The sequence below is a fragment of the Peromyscus eremicus genome, chromosome 1 (genome assembly GCF_949786415.1).
Source record: "Peromyscus eremicus chromosome 1, PerEre_H2_v1, whole genome shotgun sequence".
Taxonomy (NCBI): Eukaryota; Metazoa; Chordata; class Mammalia; order Rodentia; family Cricetidae; genus Peromyscus; species Peromyscus eremicus.
Window position 1 is genome coordinate 62,549,277 of NC_081416.1, and position 16,011 is coordinate 62,565,287.

Below are 16,011 nucleotides of genomic sequence, written 5' to 3' on the forward strand. Positions count from 1 at the left end.
TCCCTTTTCTGATCATCAGTGAAAAAAATTTATTTCATATGTTTAATAGTGACATTCTTAGAGCAGCCCCCACGAAGCAGGTAGGCGGTGTCTCCATCTCATTCCTTCAGTGTGTCCTGGTTATTTCTGGAATCTGCAGATTCTGAGTTTCTACATACTGGCTGCTTCATGTGCTCAGACATGAAAATAAGGGGGTGGCAACGGTCCAGCTCAGGGCAGCTATCCAGAAGCAAGAGAAAGGCCCTGGCACACCACTCCCTGAAAGTCCGTCTGGCTTTCCTCGCCAGGATCCATCAGTGGTGTTTGTTTCTTTTCTTAGTGCTTTTAAAGCCTCTGGCTGCACCCTGGCCAAAACAGACAGTAGAAGGTATTCTGAAACAGAAAAATGGTCATCTCAAACAATGGCATTATCTTTAACAACACACAGCTTGTCTCTACTTCCTTCACATTTGTATTCTGGAATGTTCTCCTTGTGCTTTGTGGAACACTCAGGAAATGGAGTCTGGTCTCTTGGGTCCTAGGATCAGCTCCTGGTCTCAGGCTTGCTTCCTGTGGGATATCTTCCTGGTAGCAATGTGCATTTGCTTAGAAGAATTTAGCCAGCAAGGTTAGCTCCCCTATGGCATTGGCTTCCTGTTATCTCCATTGCTGAAACCCAGTCACCACAGGCAGGCAGGGTACTCACAGGCCAAGGTCCAAACAACCATGGAGGATGGCTGCTGGAAGGCAAATGAGGGGCATCCATGTCCATCTTCCTGCCGGTTTCGATTCTTGGGCCACCCCACCACCAATTTCAAAAATTTCCCCAAAATAATAGTTAAAGCTGATGTGAGTGCAATCTGAGAAAGACAGTCTGCCAGGCAAACACAGGAGAAGGTCCCTTCCACTCAGCAGAGGTGACAGTGACAAGGGGGTGGTGCTGGCAAGCTGGGCTCCAGGGTCCAAAGCACAGGAAAGGAGGGAAACTACAGCATTCAGGTTGTCACCAGCAATGAAGCCCATCTTCTTGCCCAGTGGTACCCACTCTTAAGCCTAGGGTCATTAATACACACGGAAAGATGCACACACTGACCTGTGGCTGTAGGTCCGCCTGCAGGGAGGTGGGGCAGCAGGTTCAGAGCAGATATCCATGGCGTCGCTGTCATCTTTCAGGGCTCTGGCTGGTGGGTCTGGAGCAGCTGGCATGGCTGGGCTGTAGAGGACAAAGCAGTGGGCAGCACTTGTACCTGGTTCCCCAGTACTAAACTCTCAAGACACTTTTTTTCCTGCAAAAATGTTTGTTTTTTACTATTTTGGCATATTCTACTATTACAATGAAATTTTCAGGCTATGGAAAAAAGAAGAATGCTTTATGGCATGGTCATGCATTCATATAGCTAAGTCTGATAATTTATAAATTTAAACATAATGATTCTTCATCCCCACCCCCCACCCCCTTTTTTTTTTTTGGAGACAGGGTTTCTCTGTGTAGTTTTGGCGCCTGTCCTGGATCTCCCTCTGTAGACCAGGCTGGCCTCGAACTCACAGAGATCCTCCAGCCTCTGCCTCCAGATGCTGGGATTAAAGGCGTGCGCCACCGCCGCCCCATCCTTCCCCCTTTAAAGACATCCGGGGCCAGGTGCACTAGTGCATCCTTTAATCCCAGCATTGGAGAGGGAGAGACAGGTCATCTCTGTGAGTTCTAGAGGATAGCCAGGCCTACAAAGTGAGTTCCAGATGAGCCAGAGCTACAGTACATACAGTGAGACACCTACTCCACCCCTGCAAAAAAGAAAAGAAAAAAAAAAAAAAACAGCTGGCCAGGAACTTGATATGTAAGACCAGGATGGCCTCAAATGCAGAGATCTGCCTGCCTCTGCTTTCCAAGTACTGGGATTAAAGGTACACTCCACCATGCTCAGTCCCCACCAGTATTTTTCCTTAAGCTTTTCTATTTATCTATTTATGTATATGTATGTGTACTTCTCAGTGCCACACATATGGATGCCTAGAGGACAGAAAAGGGCATAGGATCCCTTGGAGCTGAAATTACAAGCAGTTGTGAGCCATCTGATGTGGGTATTGTGGACAGCACTCTACTACTGAGCTCTATTCCCAGCCCCCAACTGTCTTTCCATGAGGGAGAGATTTACTAAAATTAACTAGATAACATAGATTCTTGTCCCCTACTACCAACGAGCTAATCCAGCATTGTAGAAGTACAGAAGTATTGAAGACTCAGATTCTCATGAAGCATTCCACAATGCAATGGGTTCTCTAATTATTTTACATAGAAAGGTGCACTGTTTGGAGAAAATAAGGACTTCACAAACTTTTTATTCATTTACTTATTGTGTGTGCTTATGTGTGTATACCCACATGTGTGGTGTATGCACGTGTGTGTAGGACAGAGGCCCACCTCAGGTGTCATTCCTCAGTAGCCATCTACTTTATTTTTTGAGACAGGGCCTCTCCCTGGGACCTGGAGCTCACAGCTGAGGCTAGGCTGGCTGGCCTAACCCCAGAGACCTCTGTCTCCACTTCTCCAGTGCTAGCATTGTATGTGCACACCATGATCCTTGGCTTTTTTAGATAGGTGACAGGGACTGAACCTCAAGCTTAAACACTCCACTGAGCGAGTTGTCTCCCCAACCCCAATCAATGCAATATCTAATGATTACGGAGAGTTCACTGAAAGGAGTCATGTTTGAAAGGAAGCAAAGAAGTATTATACTAAGAGTTATTCCAGGTGTTATTTTCCTGGGCAGTACAAACAGTCAGGTTAACAGCTTTGTTTACAAGTTTGTAAAAGTAAGCAGAGAGAAAAAATGAAAACAACAACAACAACAACAACAAAAACCTAGGAGGTCCCATGGGAGAAGTGTGAAGAGTACATGCACTGGGCTAGTCCCCAAATGCCCCTGCTGGTAGATTCAGAGGGGCATGAAGGGCACAGATCAGCACAAGCACCTGCCAGTACCACTCCCTCTGCTCCCAGCCAGGAAGTGCCCTCCTGTCTCCACCAATGTATACCCCAAGCATACTAATTCACTGTCCTCAGAGTTTCAGCTACCTGTGTATAAATAAAAACTAAGTCAGCTTTGACTACAGTGTCTGTTCCCAGGCTTAAGACTGGGGGCAGTCACAACTGGGTCCCTACGTACCCTCTGTTTGTCTTGGGCTTATCAAATCGGAAATCCGCAGGGTACAAGTGGAGCCTCACCATGTGATCCTTCCGGTCTTGGCTGGTCTTGAACTTCTGCGGGCAGCCTTCAACCAAGCACTGGTACTACAAAGAAAAGGTGTCACCTCCACTCTCTCCCTGCCCTAAGCCCTGATCCCAGTCACCGTTGCAGATGTGTTCAGTGTAGCCAACACCCACCATATCTTGCCTCTGGGCCAGGATCTGGAACAGAGAGTCATGCCATTCCAGGATGTGGACGTCCAACAAATGCCCAGAGGGGAAGGCACGGCTGCAGAGGGAGCAGGTGTTTCCATGTAACATGTGATAGTGATGCTGGTAGTCCTCTAGGGCGGCGAACACTTGGCAGCAGCCAGCCACCTGACAGGTGAACTCAGGCACCCTGGGAAAGGATGCGTGTTACTTGGAAGGATGCCTCCACCCCAGGCAGGAATTCTAGGAGGAATTCAGGCTCCTGTTGGTGAGCCTGAAACAAGTTCAGAGTTCCTGTGCCACTCCCAAGATTTACTAATAGACTAGGGGAGGGAGGACCCAGCCAAGCCATGCATGTGTGCGGGCAGGGTGGTGCGAAGCCAATGATACTCAGGGTGTCATCTGGAAGGGGTTCGAGTCCTAGCCTGTATGCGGGCGGGAGAGGAGGAGCCAGGGTAGCGCTAGCAAGAAGAGAAAGGCCTCGAAGTCAAGCTGCTCACATGGACTTCTCCGGCGTCTCGGACACTTGCGTGAGCATGTCCTGCAGGTAGAGGTGCCTCTGCACATCCCCATCCTACGGAAGATACGCGCCAAAAGCCAGGGGTGGACCCGGGTCTTGAAGCCTCGCCCTGCAGCTTTGAACCACGCCCCAACCTACAGAGAGGTGTCCAGCCCCTAAGTCCCGCCCACACAGAAAGCTCCGCCTAGCCTAGCCCCGCCCCCAGCGGCAGTCCTGCCCCCTAGGCCCCGCCCTGCGGGGGGGTGCTCAGGAAACCTACGGCCCAGGTTCTCACGCACCTCAAAGAACTCGTGATCCCGCGGGAAGCGCACGGGGCGCGGTGTGAACCGGAAGGGCGCCGCCCCAGCTGCAGGGCTCCGCTCCACCGGCAGCGGTTCGGCTGCCCAGGGCGGCCCGGCCAGGCGGGAATAGAGCGCAGGGGGAAGCAACATCTCCACGGCCGCCGCAGCCCTTCGGCCACCGTCGGCGGGGCGGGGACGGACGTGACGTCTATTAACTTCCTGTGGCAACCCTGCGGGGCGGAACGCGGCGCGCGGAGGTGAGTGAGGGCTGGTTCTGGGTTGTGGCGGGAACCTGTCGGGGAGGGGCGGGGCTGGAACCGGGCGCGGGGACCGGGTACGGGAACCCACCTAACCTGCAGCGGTGAAGAGTCTGATTCTCTTGGGCATCTGCCACCGGCAGTTCCGACTGCCAACCCGGGCCTGCCCCGCAGCTCGTCGGTGCGACAGCCTCTGGCTGTTTCTGTCCCCTCCAGGCGTCCGTCCAGCTGGAGGCAGTGGCCGTGGGAAGTTCACGGTTAATGTGACTTCTCCCCTGAGAGCCCCGCGGTGACTGCGGAGCTGGCTTGCGGGTCTTCTGGAGTGAAGGAGTCAGGGCCACCTTCAGTAGAGACAGACGTGGGAAGAAACCCTAAACTAAGCAAAAAGGCGATTGAGATGTGCAGCTGACAGGTTCGGGAGCTTTAACTTTCCTCCTCTCCCAAAATAGGACAGAGCAGGGCTCACCTGTATGAAGGTAATATCAAGGAAGAGGAAGGGGTACTACTGTTTAACAGATATAAACGAAAACCTTTCGGGGCTATTCTCCCTTCAGATAACCCTGGCCATGTCCAGTCTATTTTTCTTCCTCTCTGCTCTGGACTCTTCCAGATGTCTCTGGATATTTTCTCTCTCTTATTTACAATAAAACTTTACCCTTAACCATAAAAAGAAAACTTTTTTTTGTCATTATGCCTTAGAAATCAAGGTCTGTGTCCATGTCTCTAGCCATCTGTCTGCCTACGGGCTAGCGGTGACGTCATCTCTCTCACTCGTCTGTCTCTGTAAAAGCATTTGGATTCTTGACATTTTGCAAGTTATAAAATGTTTTTGACAGGCCGTGTCTTGGTTAGGTTTCCATTGCTGTGATAAACACTGTGACAAAAGGCAACTTCGGGAGGAAAGGGTTTGTTTCAGCTTACAGCTGTAGTTTTCCATGAAGAGAAGTAGGGCAGAAGGACTTTCTCAGTCTGTCTCTGTCTCTGTCTCTCTCTCTCCCTCTTTCTCCCTCCCCCCTTCCCTCCCTCCCTCCCTCTTCCTCTCCCTCTCCCTCTCCCCCTGTCCCCCTTCCCCTTTCTTTTTCTTTTTGGTTTGGTTTTTTGAGACAAGGTTTCTCTGTGTGACAGCCCTGGCTGTCCTGGAGCTCACTTGTATAATACAGACCAGGCTGGCCTCAAACTCAGAGATTGGCCTGCCTCTGCCTCCTGATTGCTGGGATTAAAAGTGTAAGCCATCACACCCAGCCAGCCTGCTTTTTTATATACCCCGGAACCACTTGTTCAAAGGCACCACCCACAGTGATCTGGGCCCTCTCGCATTAATCATCTAACAAAGAAATGTACAGGCCAGCCTGGTGGAGACAGTTCCTCAGTTGAGAGTCTGTCTTCCCAGATATGTCTAGGTTTGTGTCATTTGACAAAAACCAACCAGCACACTCTGGTTTGTACTATTATCCAGGAGCCTTTAGTGGCTCTCAACCTTCCTAATGCTGCGACCCTTTAATACAGTTCCTCATGTTGTGATGACCCCTGACCATAAAATTATCTTGTTGCTACTTCATAACTGTAATTTTGCTACTGTTGAAAACTGTAATGTAAATATATGAATGCAGGATATCTGATATGTGACCCTGTGAAAGGGTCATGGGGGTCTTGACCCACAGGTTGAGAATTGCTGCTCCAGACTCCCCTTTTCACACCTCTTCTACCCCCACCCCAACTCCATTTTAGCCATTGTTCACTGAAAATATGCATCTGGTTTGCTCATAATTGGTTGTGCCAGACTTTGCTAAATAAGTTGTGTTTGGTCTAGTGTATCTGTGGTGACTGATACAGATAGGAACCAAGGAGTATGAGAAAGTCTTTTACAGATAGGAACCAAGGAATATGAGAAAGTCGTGCAGGCTGTTGAGGGTTGATCAGACTTCTCTACAGTTGGACCTTTCAACTGTGACTTTGTCTTCCTGTATGTAGAAACCATTGTGTGGACATTACTGTCTGTGTCCCTTGTCCACTAACTGCCAAGAGTGTCTTTTCATTGTTGTGACAACCAAAAATTTAGGTATGTCTCTAGGACATATCTAAATCCTTAAAGGAAGCTACTGTTTAGAGATGAGAGAAGTCTCCCCCCACCCCCAAAGATCTATAAATCAGGAAGCACGGCAGGCTCCTAGGATTAATACACGGGAAGTAGTGATATCTGAGGATTTACACGTTTACTTGGATATGATTTTAAACAAGTATCTGTGTAGATGATCCTTTCGTGGTAGTACCCTGCCCTGTGTCTGGTGGGCAGAACTTTGTGTTGGTGGTTAATACCTTCTTTGCCATCTAGCATGTTGCAGGACAGCCTTTGGGCCTTGCAGAGCCTCGTGGTTACTGCTGAATTTGAAGAGACCATATGTGGGGGAAGTTTGGGGTTTTGCATTCTGCTTGCCAGGTAGCTTAAAGTGCCTCTTTTGAGAACTGCCAATATTTTTTAAAAAATTTACTTGTACATTGTATTTTTATTTTTTTAATGTATGGGTGTTTTGTCTGCATTTTTGTTTGTGCACCATGTGCCAATGGAGGCTAGAAAAGTGTCAGTTCTCCTGGGATTAGAATTACAGACAGTTTTGAGCTGCCACATGGGAGCTGGGAACTCAACCCAGGTCCTCTGCAAGATGCTTTTAACTGCTGAGCCGTGTATCCAGCCCCAAGATACCTGCATTAAAGATACTGTCAGCATCTTACTGTCTCTCTAAAACTAAATAATTCCCATGTTACTTAGTGAGCATAACCAGTTCCCAGAAACCAGAGCAAACATGTTGAGGCAGTAGCTGTTATATTTAATCTCCATAGCAACTCTAGGGAGCTCTGTTAAGCCCTCTTTTCATGAGCAGCATGCAAGGGGCTAGCTAGCGTTTTGCCTGGTGTCCACACCCCACAACTGAAAGAATCATGTTTCTATTGTGTAAGACTCCACAGCCCACACTGCTGTTGTGTGCTTTTTATTGTGGTTACACTGAACACCTCTTGATTTGGAAGTTTGTGTGCTGGGGATTTGATACCCACTTTAGGCTTTCCATTTTGTTTTAGTTCTTGGAGACACCTGTTTTGACCATTGGTGGAGGGTGATAAACTAAGAAACTGCTTTCTACTACATGGGTTTACAGTGTGGAACTCTCAAGGTAGAGTTCCAAGATGGTACTGTTTGTACATTAGCATACTGTGGGAGTGTGTGCTGAGTCTCCTGCCCTTGACACTGTTTAACTCAAGGCTTGTCTCAATTGGAGATGCTAGCACAGCAGTTCTTAACTTCTGAGTTACACCTTTGTCAATGTACAAGAATACTCAGAAAATTTGTGGATCTCAAACTAACAATCCTGACTTGGGTTTATTACTATGTTCCTATAACATCCATAAAGTTTTTATTGGGCTTAATTTTTAATCTGTAGCAAATGTTTGTTTTCCTTAATGCTGTTTAATAGCAATTCTGGTACTGACTGACTAGCTCAGCCATCAGTGGAAGACCCCATGTTCTCAGCTATTAGAACCAGGATGTTGGTACATCTGTTACCCACTAGGATGTTATATACAGTCTCCACAGGTCAACCACTTTCCACTGGGATGATGGGATAGAAGTCACCATACCTTTCCTAACCAGTAGAACATTGCTTTAGAAATTGACATGCTGTCTTCTGCTGTTGCTCTGTGATGTCAAATACAGTTCTGTTTGATTTTGAGATAGGTTCTTGCTGTATCCCAGACTGGCTTTGACTGTGCTCTTCCTGCCCAGCCTCTCAAGTTCTGGGGTTACAGCCTCAGAAATTGTTTTGATCTCCACCACTTTAGCAATGTCTAGACCTCAGTACAGCTGGTCCTAGAGCATCAGTAAAGCTGGAATATGTGGACTATTCCACATATTCTTACCTACCTAAATCTTACCTACCTAAACTATCTTTGTATGTTGTCAGGCCTGGACCAGAAAAAGAAACATTGAATGTTTTAGAGTGCAAAAAGAATTCCAGACAGGCATGTGAACAGAGGTACCAACTTACAGTTTAGGGTTTAAGAATTGAGTATGGCCTCATGAGCGGGAAGTTTTACTACATCAGGACAGAGACAGTAGCCTAGGCCTGTGCAAGTTCCCTCAAAGGGCAGGATCATTGTGTCTGCCCAGCCTGGGCCAGAAAAGCTGAGACAAAATATCAGATCTGCTTCCTGCTGGCCCCTGGTTACATGAGGATGAACTGAACCAGGAAGAGAGAGCCAGGTTTGTCTGGCCCATTTCAGTGATTAGCTGGTACAGCTGGCTCAAGTGGTGGTGTGAGCTGGAAAACAACTGAAAGCTGTGTCGACAGGACCATGGTACAGGTGAATGCAGTGACGGTGGCAGTGACGGTGGCTGGCAGATTTTGTAGATCAGTAGCATTTTGATAGATCAGACTGCCGGGGAGAGGGAGAGGCTCATGGTTGACATAATCTTGACAATGATTTTTATGTCGAAGGCTTGAATCAGTCAAAAGACATTTTAGGTTTAATTTTATGAACAGCTTTCTTCCTGCCTTCAGGAGAATATTGCTATGTTGGTGTCTCAGAGCTAAACTATGAGTGAATTTCGGATTCACCATGATGTCAATGAGCTGCTCAGCCTGCTACGCATCCACGGTGGGGACGGGGCTGAGGTCTACATTGACCTGCTGCAGAAGAACCGGACGCCATATGTTACAACCACAGTCTCTGCCCACAGTGCCAAGGTGAGCACCTATTCCTGATACAGGACCATATGAATGGGAGCCTGAAGGTGCAGCCATGGGTGTGGACACTCATCCTAGGGCTGTGGAGATGGGGCCCTGCCCTTCATAGCCACAGCATGGCTAGTGCTGGGCCAACAGCACCTAATGGATGCTTCCTTTGAACCTGGCATTCACTGTGCTCTGCTAGGCTTCTGGTTCCCAGCAATAGCTCCTGTTACTTACCCTATTATAAAGATGAATCAGTGGATGTCCAGAGAGAGAGTAGTCTTGAATTCTCACTTACACAGTCCTCCTCTGTTTCTCCTCCACAGTTTACACATATTAAGGAGGAGACTTAACGTATGTAAAAATTACTGGGTGGGAAAAGGAAACCTACTGATATTAATCACATTAAAATTTCTTTCTTTTCTTTTTTTTTTTCTTTTTATCTCTTTCTTTGTGTAGCCTTGGCCTGTCTGAAACTCACTATGTACATATGTAAAACAGGTTGGCCTTGAACTCAGATCTATCTGGGATTAAAGGTGTGTGCCATACCACACCTGGCTTCATAATTCAGTTATGCATCTTTAATAAAAGATACCTTTGAATTTGAAATCTACGTCTAAAAATATAGGTGTTTTTAGACCTAAAAACATAAACGCTACAGAGATAGCTCAGTGGTTAAGAACACTTGCAACAGCTAGGTGGTGATGATGCATGTCTTTAATCCCAGCACTTGGGAGGCAGAGGCAGGTGGATCTCTGTGAGTTTGAGGCCAGCCTGGTCTATAGAGTGAGTTCCAGGACAGGCTGCAAAGCTACACAGAGGAACCCTGTCTTGGGGGGAAAAAGACTGCTTGCAGCTCTTGCAGAGGACCTGGTTCAGTTTCCAGTTCCCCACATGGTAGCTCATAACCGTATATAACTCTAGTTCCAGGGGCTCCAATGCCCTTTCCTGGTCTCCATGGACACTGCATGCACATGGTATATAGACATATACGTAAGCAAAACACTCAGGCACATAAAGTAAATCTTTTGAAAGTTAAAATGCAATAAAACAGACATTGTGAAGTGTCACTTAAACAGTATAATGATGGCCCCAGTACAGTCAGACAAATTGAGTGGAGCATGGCTCAGGAAACACACGCCACATCATTAAAAATTGCTGAGTGAAACATCCCTGAATTGGTACAGGCAGTGAGTTCAGGAGGCAGCAAGTATGAAAGAATGCATGAACTTGTAGGAGAGTTGTGAGGAGTGCTCCCAGGCCTGTGAAGCGTAAGCTATGAGAAACCATAAAAGAAGCGTGGCTGCTCTTGGTGGAGCATTGACATTCATTTCTGTTTACTTCAGGGATGGGATTATTTAGCTCACCTAATTCAACTGTGGTATGTTTATTTGTTTAAGTATTTGATTTGTTCCTATCATTAAATTACTTATGCTTGTGATATGAGGTTAAAATTGCAGAATTTTCTCGTACTCCTGAGGACTTTTTAAAGAAATATGATGAACTGAAGTCTAAAAATACAAGGAACCTTGACCCACTGGTATACCTGCTATCGAAGCTCACAGAAGACAAAGAGGTAAGCTTCCTGCCTCCTCTGCATCACCACACCTGCTTTGGAGACATTGAAAACACCCCCCAGTGTCTCTACAGAGTCCTGGCTTGTGGTCCTCAAGGAGCCTGGGGTGCAGATTATGCCTTCCATGCGTTTACTTCTGCACATCCTTGTCCTGCTTTCACTGACTGGCAGCTGTGCCCCCTGAAGGCAACACTTTGAAGGCATGTGTTTGGTGAAACATTAGCCTTTCCATACTGAAAGAATACCTGTAAACTTAAAGGGAAGTGGTTGTATTGTATATGGTTTCAGTCCCCATTATTTTTGGGCCCAAGTTGAGGCAGAACATCAGGGAGTAGCCTGGTAAGAGGTGACAGAGCTGCTGACCTCATGGCATGAAGAGTTCAGTTTGTATTATCAGTGAGTTAATCCATTGATAGATAAGGTTAGAGTCTTCACGATCCAATCCCATGTCAATACCATCACCAGCTGGATACTGGCCTTTAACATGTGAATCTTTTGGAAAGACTTTTTTTTTTTTTTCAAGACAGGGTTTCTCTGTGTAATTTTGGTGCCTGTCCTGGATCTCACTCTATAGGCCAGGCTGGCCTTGAACTCACAGAGATCCGCCTGGCTCTGCTTCCGAGTGCTGGGATTAAAGGTGTGCGCCACTGCTGCCCGGCTAGGAAGACATTTTTATATCCAAACCATAGCAGTAAATCATAATATAACTCAGGATGGGCACAGACGAGGAAACATGAAAGTAGTAGCATGAGGTGGCACATCTGCTTTTCTCTAATGCTGTGCTGGTCCCCACCTATTGTGTGTGTCATATGTCAGTATGGAGCCAGTGAGTAGTGTGTTGAGCCCTACTCGCCATCAATGCAGAGGTGTGTACCAGGCACTAGGACAGAAAGGGGAAGTGGTACTGCAGCCCAGATGTTGTAGGTAGAATGTAGAGGAACATTTGTCCATTGGGGGTGAAATTGGGGGTTGACTATCAAAGAAGGCTGTAGGCTTTTGGTACCCTGTTGTCACCCTCCCCCCACCCCCACCCCCGGAGCTGAGGACAGAACCCAGGGCTTTGCTTGCTCGCTAGGCAAGCGCTCTACCACTGAGCCAAATCCCCAACCCCACCCCTGTTGTTTTGGTGACGTGACAGGTGGTAGAGCACAGCGAGCTTTTGTGGCCCAGTGTGAATGTATGGTTTTATGTGTTTCCAGACACTGCAGTATTTGCAACAGAATGCAAAGGAAAGAGCTGAGCTTGCAGCTAATGCTGCCATCAGCAGCACCACCAGCTTCAACATCCCTGTTACAGCCTCCAAGATGTCCACACAGGAGCTAGAAGAACTGAGGAAGCAGCTTGGCAGTGTGGCCACAGGCTCTACACTGCAGCAGGTACCAGATCTACCATGGTCCACAGCTCCACCCACTGTTTGCAGCAACACTGGGTGCTAGCTGTGCAGATATTTCTATTCTTAGTAAAAAATAATGTGCCGTAGGGAGGCTAAGGCTGGATTGTGTTCTGTAGTCATAATTCTGACCCATAAGAGTAAACAATGCAGTGAAGGTCTGACCAAGTCCACCTGCAGTGCATCTGAGCCAGCACCGGTTACGGAATATGTGACAATTTCTAACAAGGTGGTACTTTTTAAATTACCAGTTATTTCTCTAGGTTATTTTCTTCTACAGTACTTGCTGCTGCTTGGATTTATTCTGCCTCACACTGGGTGGTTTTTTGTTTTTTTTCTGAGTTTCCAGTGTCGTCATATAGCCACCACATGCCTACCTTTGAGACCCTCAGACCCCTTTTCACAGCCCCAGCTCTGTGAAGTGCCCCAGCCTCCCCTCTGTGTGCTGAGCACAGAGGACACAGCAAAGTCTTTTAGGTATATCCCCATGCCAATTGTCACATTGTCCCCATACCACTCACCCTGTGTGACCTACAAGTATGCAGAGCTAAATTGGTGCTTCCAAAAGTTTCCCAGCATTGTTAGTCTCCCAGGAAGGCCAGTGCTCTGTGCATGGCCTAGAATCTAGCCTTTGTGGTGGGCCGTCTTTACATGGCAAGGGTGTATGTCAGTTGCTACCTCCCGTCTTAACTCAGCAAGTGGTGTTAGAACTCTGCTAAGAAAATCGATTTAGACTTCCTGCCTTGTGTCCTAATCTGAAACAGCTCTGTGGTAAATTGCAGACACTCTCCCATGGCCCCCATAGCTGATGCTCTGACGCCTATGGACTCCTTGATGGACAGAAGAGAGACCTTCGGGGGCCTGGCTCTCTTGTTCCTAGGCCCAGATGTTGTGATGGGCAGATAGAAATATGTCTCCTTTTTAAATAAGATCAAATGTCCTATGTTCTAAAACAATGGACTTTTTCTATTTCAAAGATATGTTAATTTCCATAGATATCTTAGTTTTGTTTGCACTATGGTATATTTTTCTTTTTGTTTTTTTAAAATGTCCTTACTAGTCTCTGGAACTTACAAGAAAGATGCTTCGAGACAAACAGAACAAAAAAAATTCAGGCCAGCCCCTTCCGGTCTTCCCAGCGTGGGTATATGAGAGGCCAACACTGGCTGGAGATTTCCTGATTGGTTCGGGCTTAAGCTCAGACACAGCTTTGCCTATAGGTATGTGATGGATATCTTTCTGACACCTGAAAATTTCTCCCTGCTTGCATATGCTTCAGCAGGCTGGGAAACTCTGGGTGTCACACTGAAGCCCAGAGGACTTGAAGTGGCTGTTCTGCATTCCTCCTGCCAGATCTTTGGGACAGCCGGAAGCTGGGCTCCCAGGCTGTGCACAGATGGGCTGGCACAAGGACCAGGAAGACACCTTTTTCTGAAGTGATTTGTGATTACCACAGATTCCATCAAATATTAGTACTGTGCTCACAAAGGCCTTCAAAGTTGTGTCTACCTAATAGCACTGCTGGTACAGGACAGGTTCTTGGGAATCTGAAATGTGTGTGTTGGCATACCATGGGCTGCATGCAGCCTTACATGTTTTTTTCAGATCAAAATATGAAATTTTGTGCATTGGCATAACTTACATGTGGTATCCTGCCCCTTTGATGGCAGCCCCAGTTCAAGAGGAACATGGAGTGGTGTGCCTTGCCACAGCTCATGAGTTCTGTGTGGTGTTGGTGCAGAGGTCTGCTGTCACCTTTAGAAATATCTTATAGGGCTGTTAGACAAAAAACGGCGTTTTCTCCTGTCCCTAAGCAGACGTATTCTGCTGAAAGTTAGTGGGAAGGTAGAGACAGCTGGCTGGATGTCATGAACTTCTTGTTTGCAGTGTTGGTATTTACCTAATTGTCACCTGTCCCATCACCTGGTAGAGGTATCTTCTTCCTGTCTGCTTTCCTGTCTACACATGGACCCCTGTAGTCAGCATAGTCATCGTCCTTGGCAGAGACTCAACCTTAGACCTTACCTTTCTGCAGGCTGTGGCTTTAGCTGGTATTCTGCATATTTGTGTGTCCCTCAGGACTCATTCCTGTTGGATTTCACTCTCCTCAGCAATACTTAGCATCATGAATCAACATTTCTCCAGTTGTCCCAGCTCTATGCTCTTCCAGCCAGTTTTTCCAGTGAGCTTCCCTGTCTTCTCCCATTGCCTGTGCTCCTTGGGGTTTAGTCCTGGACCTGCCGCCTCCATCTCCCCTTCCAAGTGGTGGGTAAACTTTGTCACCTATTCCCACTCTGCTGCTGTACCTGCCACCTCCCCAGTGGTTTACTCATACCTATAGCTGTTGAACATTGAAATTCAAAGTGTGGCCAAGGAACCAGTTTTCTGTTTTATTACCCTAATCCCGGTGGCTATGGCATCATGCAGGGGCATGGATCTGATCACCTCATCTTGCTCCCCTTCCTGTAGTTCCTGTACATATAGGCATAACTATAGGCATAACTAGAGCCCACTTTCAGTACAAGGCCTGAGTCTTGGGTAAGCCTGTTGTGACAACCCTGGAACCACACACACACACACACACACACACACACACACACACAGAAACCCTGACAGTTTGACCAGGCCGGCCCCTTCTGACCCTTTAGCTCCATTTTTCACTCAGGCCTCGCATACCAGTCAGATAAGCCAGGTCTACTACCTCAGGGTGTTTGCTCCTTCAGAGCGAAATGAAGATCCGGCAATACTTGCCCATTGTTCTTGGTCCTTCCTTGTCACCCTTAATACGGTGTATGATGCTGGTTCAATTTGTTTGGTATTTTTTCCCTATCCAGGCATGTTGATAGGAGGACGGGGCTGGCATCTGCTGTGCACATGTGTTGACTAGAAGCAGGAGAGTATCTGCCAGACTCATGCTTAGCATGGAAGAGCTACTGGTAGTCATTTGAGTAAGCATGGTGATTCACAGCATTTCAGTCATGACAGGAATACTGGAGCACCACCTACTCCCTGCTCTCACTGCTGAGGACTCCATGCTGCCAGTGAACCCAGGGTGGTAGGATGAGAAATAACCTCTACAGAGGGTCAGCTGTTCTTAGAGGATCCTGCCAAACACAGCCAGACTGTCACCAGCCATGGAGATTAGCATTGTGGTTTTACTGGTCAAGAGAAAGCCAGTGGAGTAAAGTGAGCAATGGAACTTGGAATTCAAAGGCATGGATCTAAGCTAGATGTCATCTTGGGGCTGGAAGGCAGCTATACAGAGAGCCTTTTTTTCATACAATATATTTTGATTATGTTTCCTCTCCTCAAACTCCTTCCAGGTCCTCTCACCTCCCCACCCACCCAACTTTATGTTCGTTTTCTCACTTTTAAAACAGAATCAAAACAAACAAGCAAAAGACCAGTGAAACAAAAATAAAAAACAAAAAGCCCACAAAAAGATTCATGAAGTCAGTTTTGTGTTGTCCATCTAGTCCTGGGCATGGAGCCTGCCTTGTAGTTGATATACCCAGTGACATTCCATTGGAGAAAACTGATTCCTTCTCCCAGCAAATGTCAAGTGCAAATTGCTTCTTGGTTAGGGGTGGGATTTTGTGTTCATTTCCCTCTCAGTCTTGTTTAAATCTGTGCAGATCCTGTGCACGCTGCCACAGTCTCTCTGAGTTCATATGTGCATCAGTCCTGCAGTGTCTCAAAGACACTGTTTAACTGGCTTCTCTTTAATGGTGCTGATCTCTTCAGAAGCCATGCATACTTTAGCTGCAATCTTACATGGGCTTTTCTGATCAAACTGCAGGGTTTTTTTTTTAAGCCTTCATGCTCTGTATTTTATTTTACTTTATTTTTGACTCCCAATTGTCACTGTAAAACCCATCTAAAAAGAGTCTGGG

At 47.0% G+C, this 16,011-nt stretch overlaps 2 protein-coding genes across 4 annotated transcripts in view; one reads left to right on the forward strand and one right to left on the reverse strand.

Moving 5' to 3' along the window:
• Znf511 (zinc finger protein 511) lies at nucleotides 1-4,369 on the reverse strand. Its single transcript, XM_059264908.1, has 6 exons — nucleotides 4,172-4,369; nucleotides 3,874-3,947; nucleotides 3,362-3,563; nucleotides 3,144-3,268; nucleotides 1,073-1,192; nucleotides 1-372 (listed from the first exon to the last, which is right to left on the reverse strand). Exons 1-6 carry the CDS (start codon nucleotides 4,322-4,324, stop codon nucleotides 294-296), a joined length of 753 nt encoding a protein of 250 aa, XP_059120891.1. The 5' UTR covers nucleotides 4,325-4,369; the 3' UTR covers nucleotides 1-293.
• The window catches only part of Tubgcp2 (tubulin gamma complex component 2), a 25,156-nt gene continuing 13,319 nt past the window's right edge, over nucleotides 4,175-16,011 (forward strand). Inside the window, exons 1-6 of one of the 3 annotated variants that reach the window (XM_059264893.1) lie at nucleotides 4,175-4,431; nucleotides 4,648-4,907; nucleotides 8,982-9,167; nucleotides 10,600-10,728; nucleotides 11,928-12,104; nucleotides 13,179-13,338. In XM_059264893.1, coding sequence (XP_059120876.1) covers nucleotides 9,018-9,167; nucleotides 10,600-10,728; nucleotides 11,928-12,104; nucleotides 13,179-13,338 — 616 coding nt within the window. In that variant the 5' untranslated portion in view covers nucleotides 4,175-4,431; nucleotides 4,648-4,907; nucleotides 8,982-9,017. The remainder of the gene's footprint in view (nucleotides 4,432-4,647; nucleotides 4,908-8,981; nucleotides 9,168-10,599; nucleotides 10,729-11,927; nucleotides 12,105-13,178; nucleotides 13,339-16,011) is intronic. The other 2 variants (XM_059264884.1, XM_059264898.1) reach the window with 2 other exon arrangements.

Coding starts and splice junctions, on each gene's coding strand:
- Znf511 (XM_059264908.1), bottom strand. CDS start 4,324: ATGTTGCTTCCCCCTGCGCTCTATTCCCGCCTGGCCGGGCCGCCCTGG. Junction 3,269..3,361: donor TGGCCCAGAGGCAAGATATG/GTGGGTGTTGGC, acceptor TTTTCTTTGTAG/TACCAGTGCTTGGTTGAAGG. Junction 373..1,072: donor AGGCGGACCTACAGCCACAG/GTCAGTGTGTGC, acceptor TTTCTGTTTCAG/AATACCTTCTACTGTCTGTT.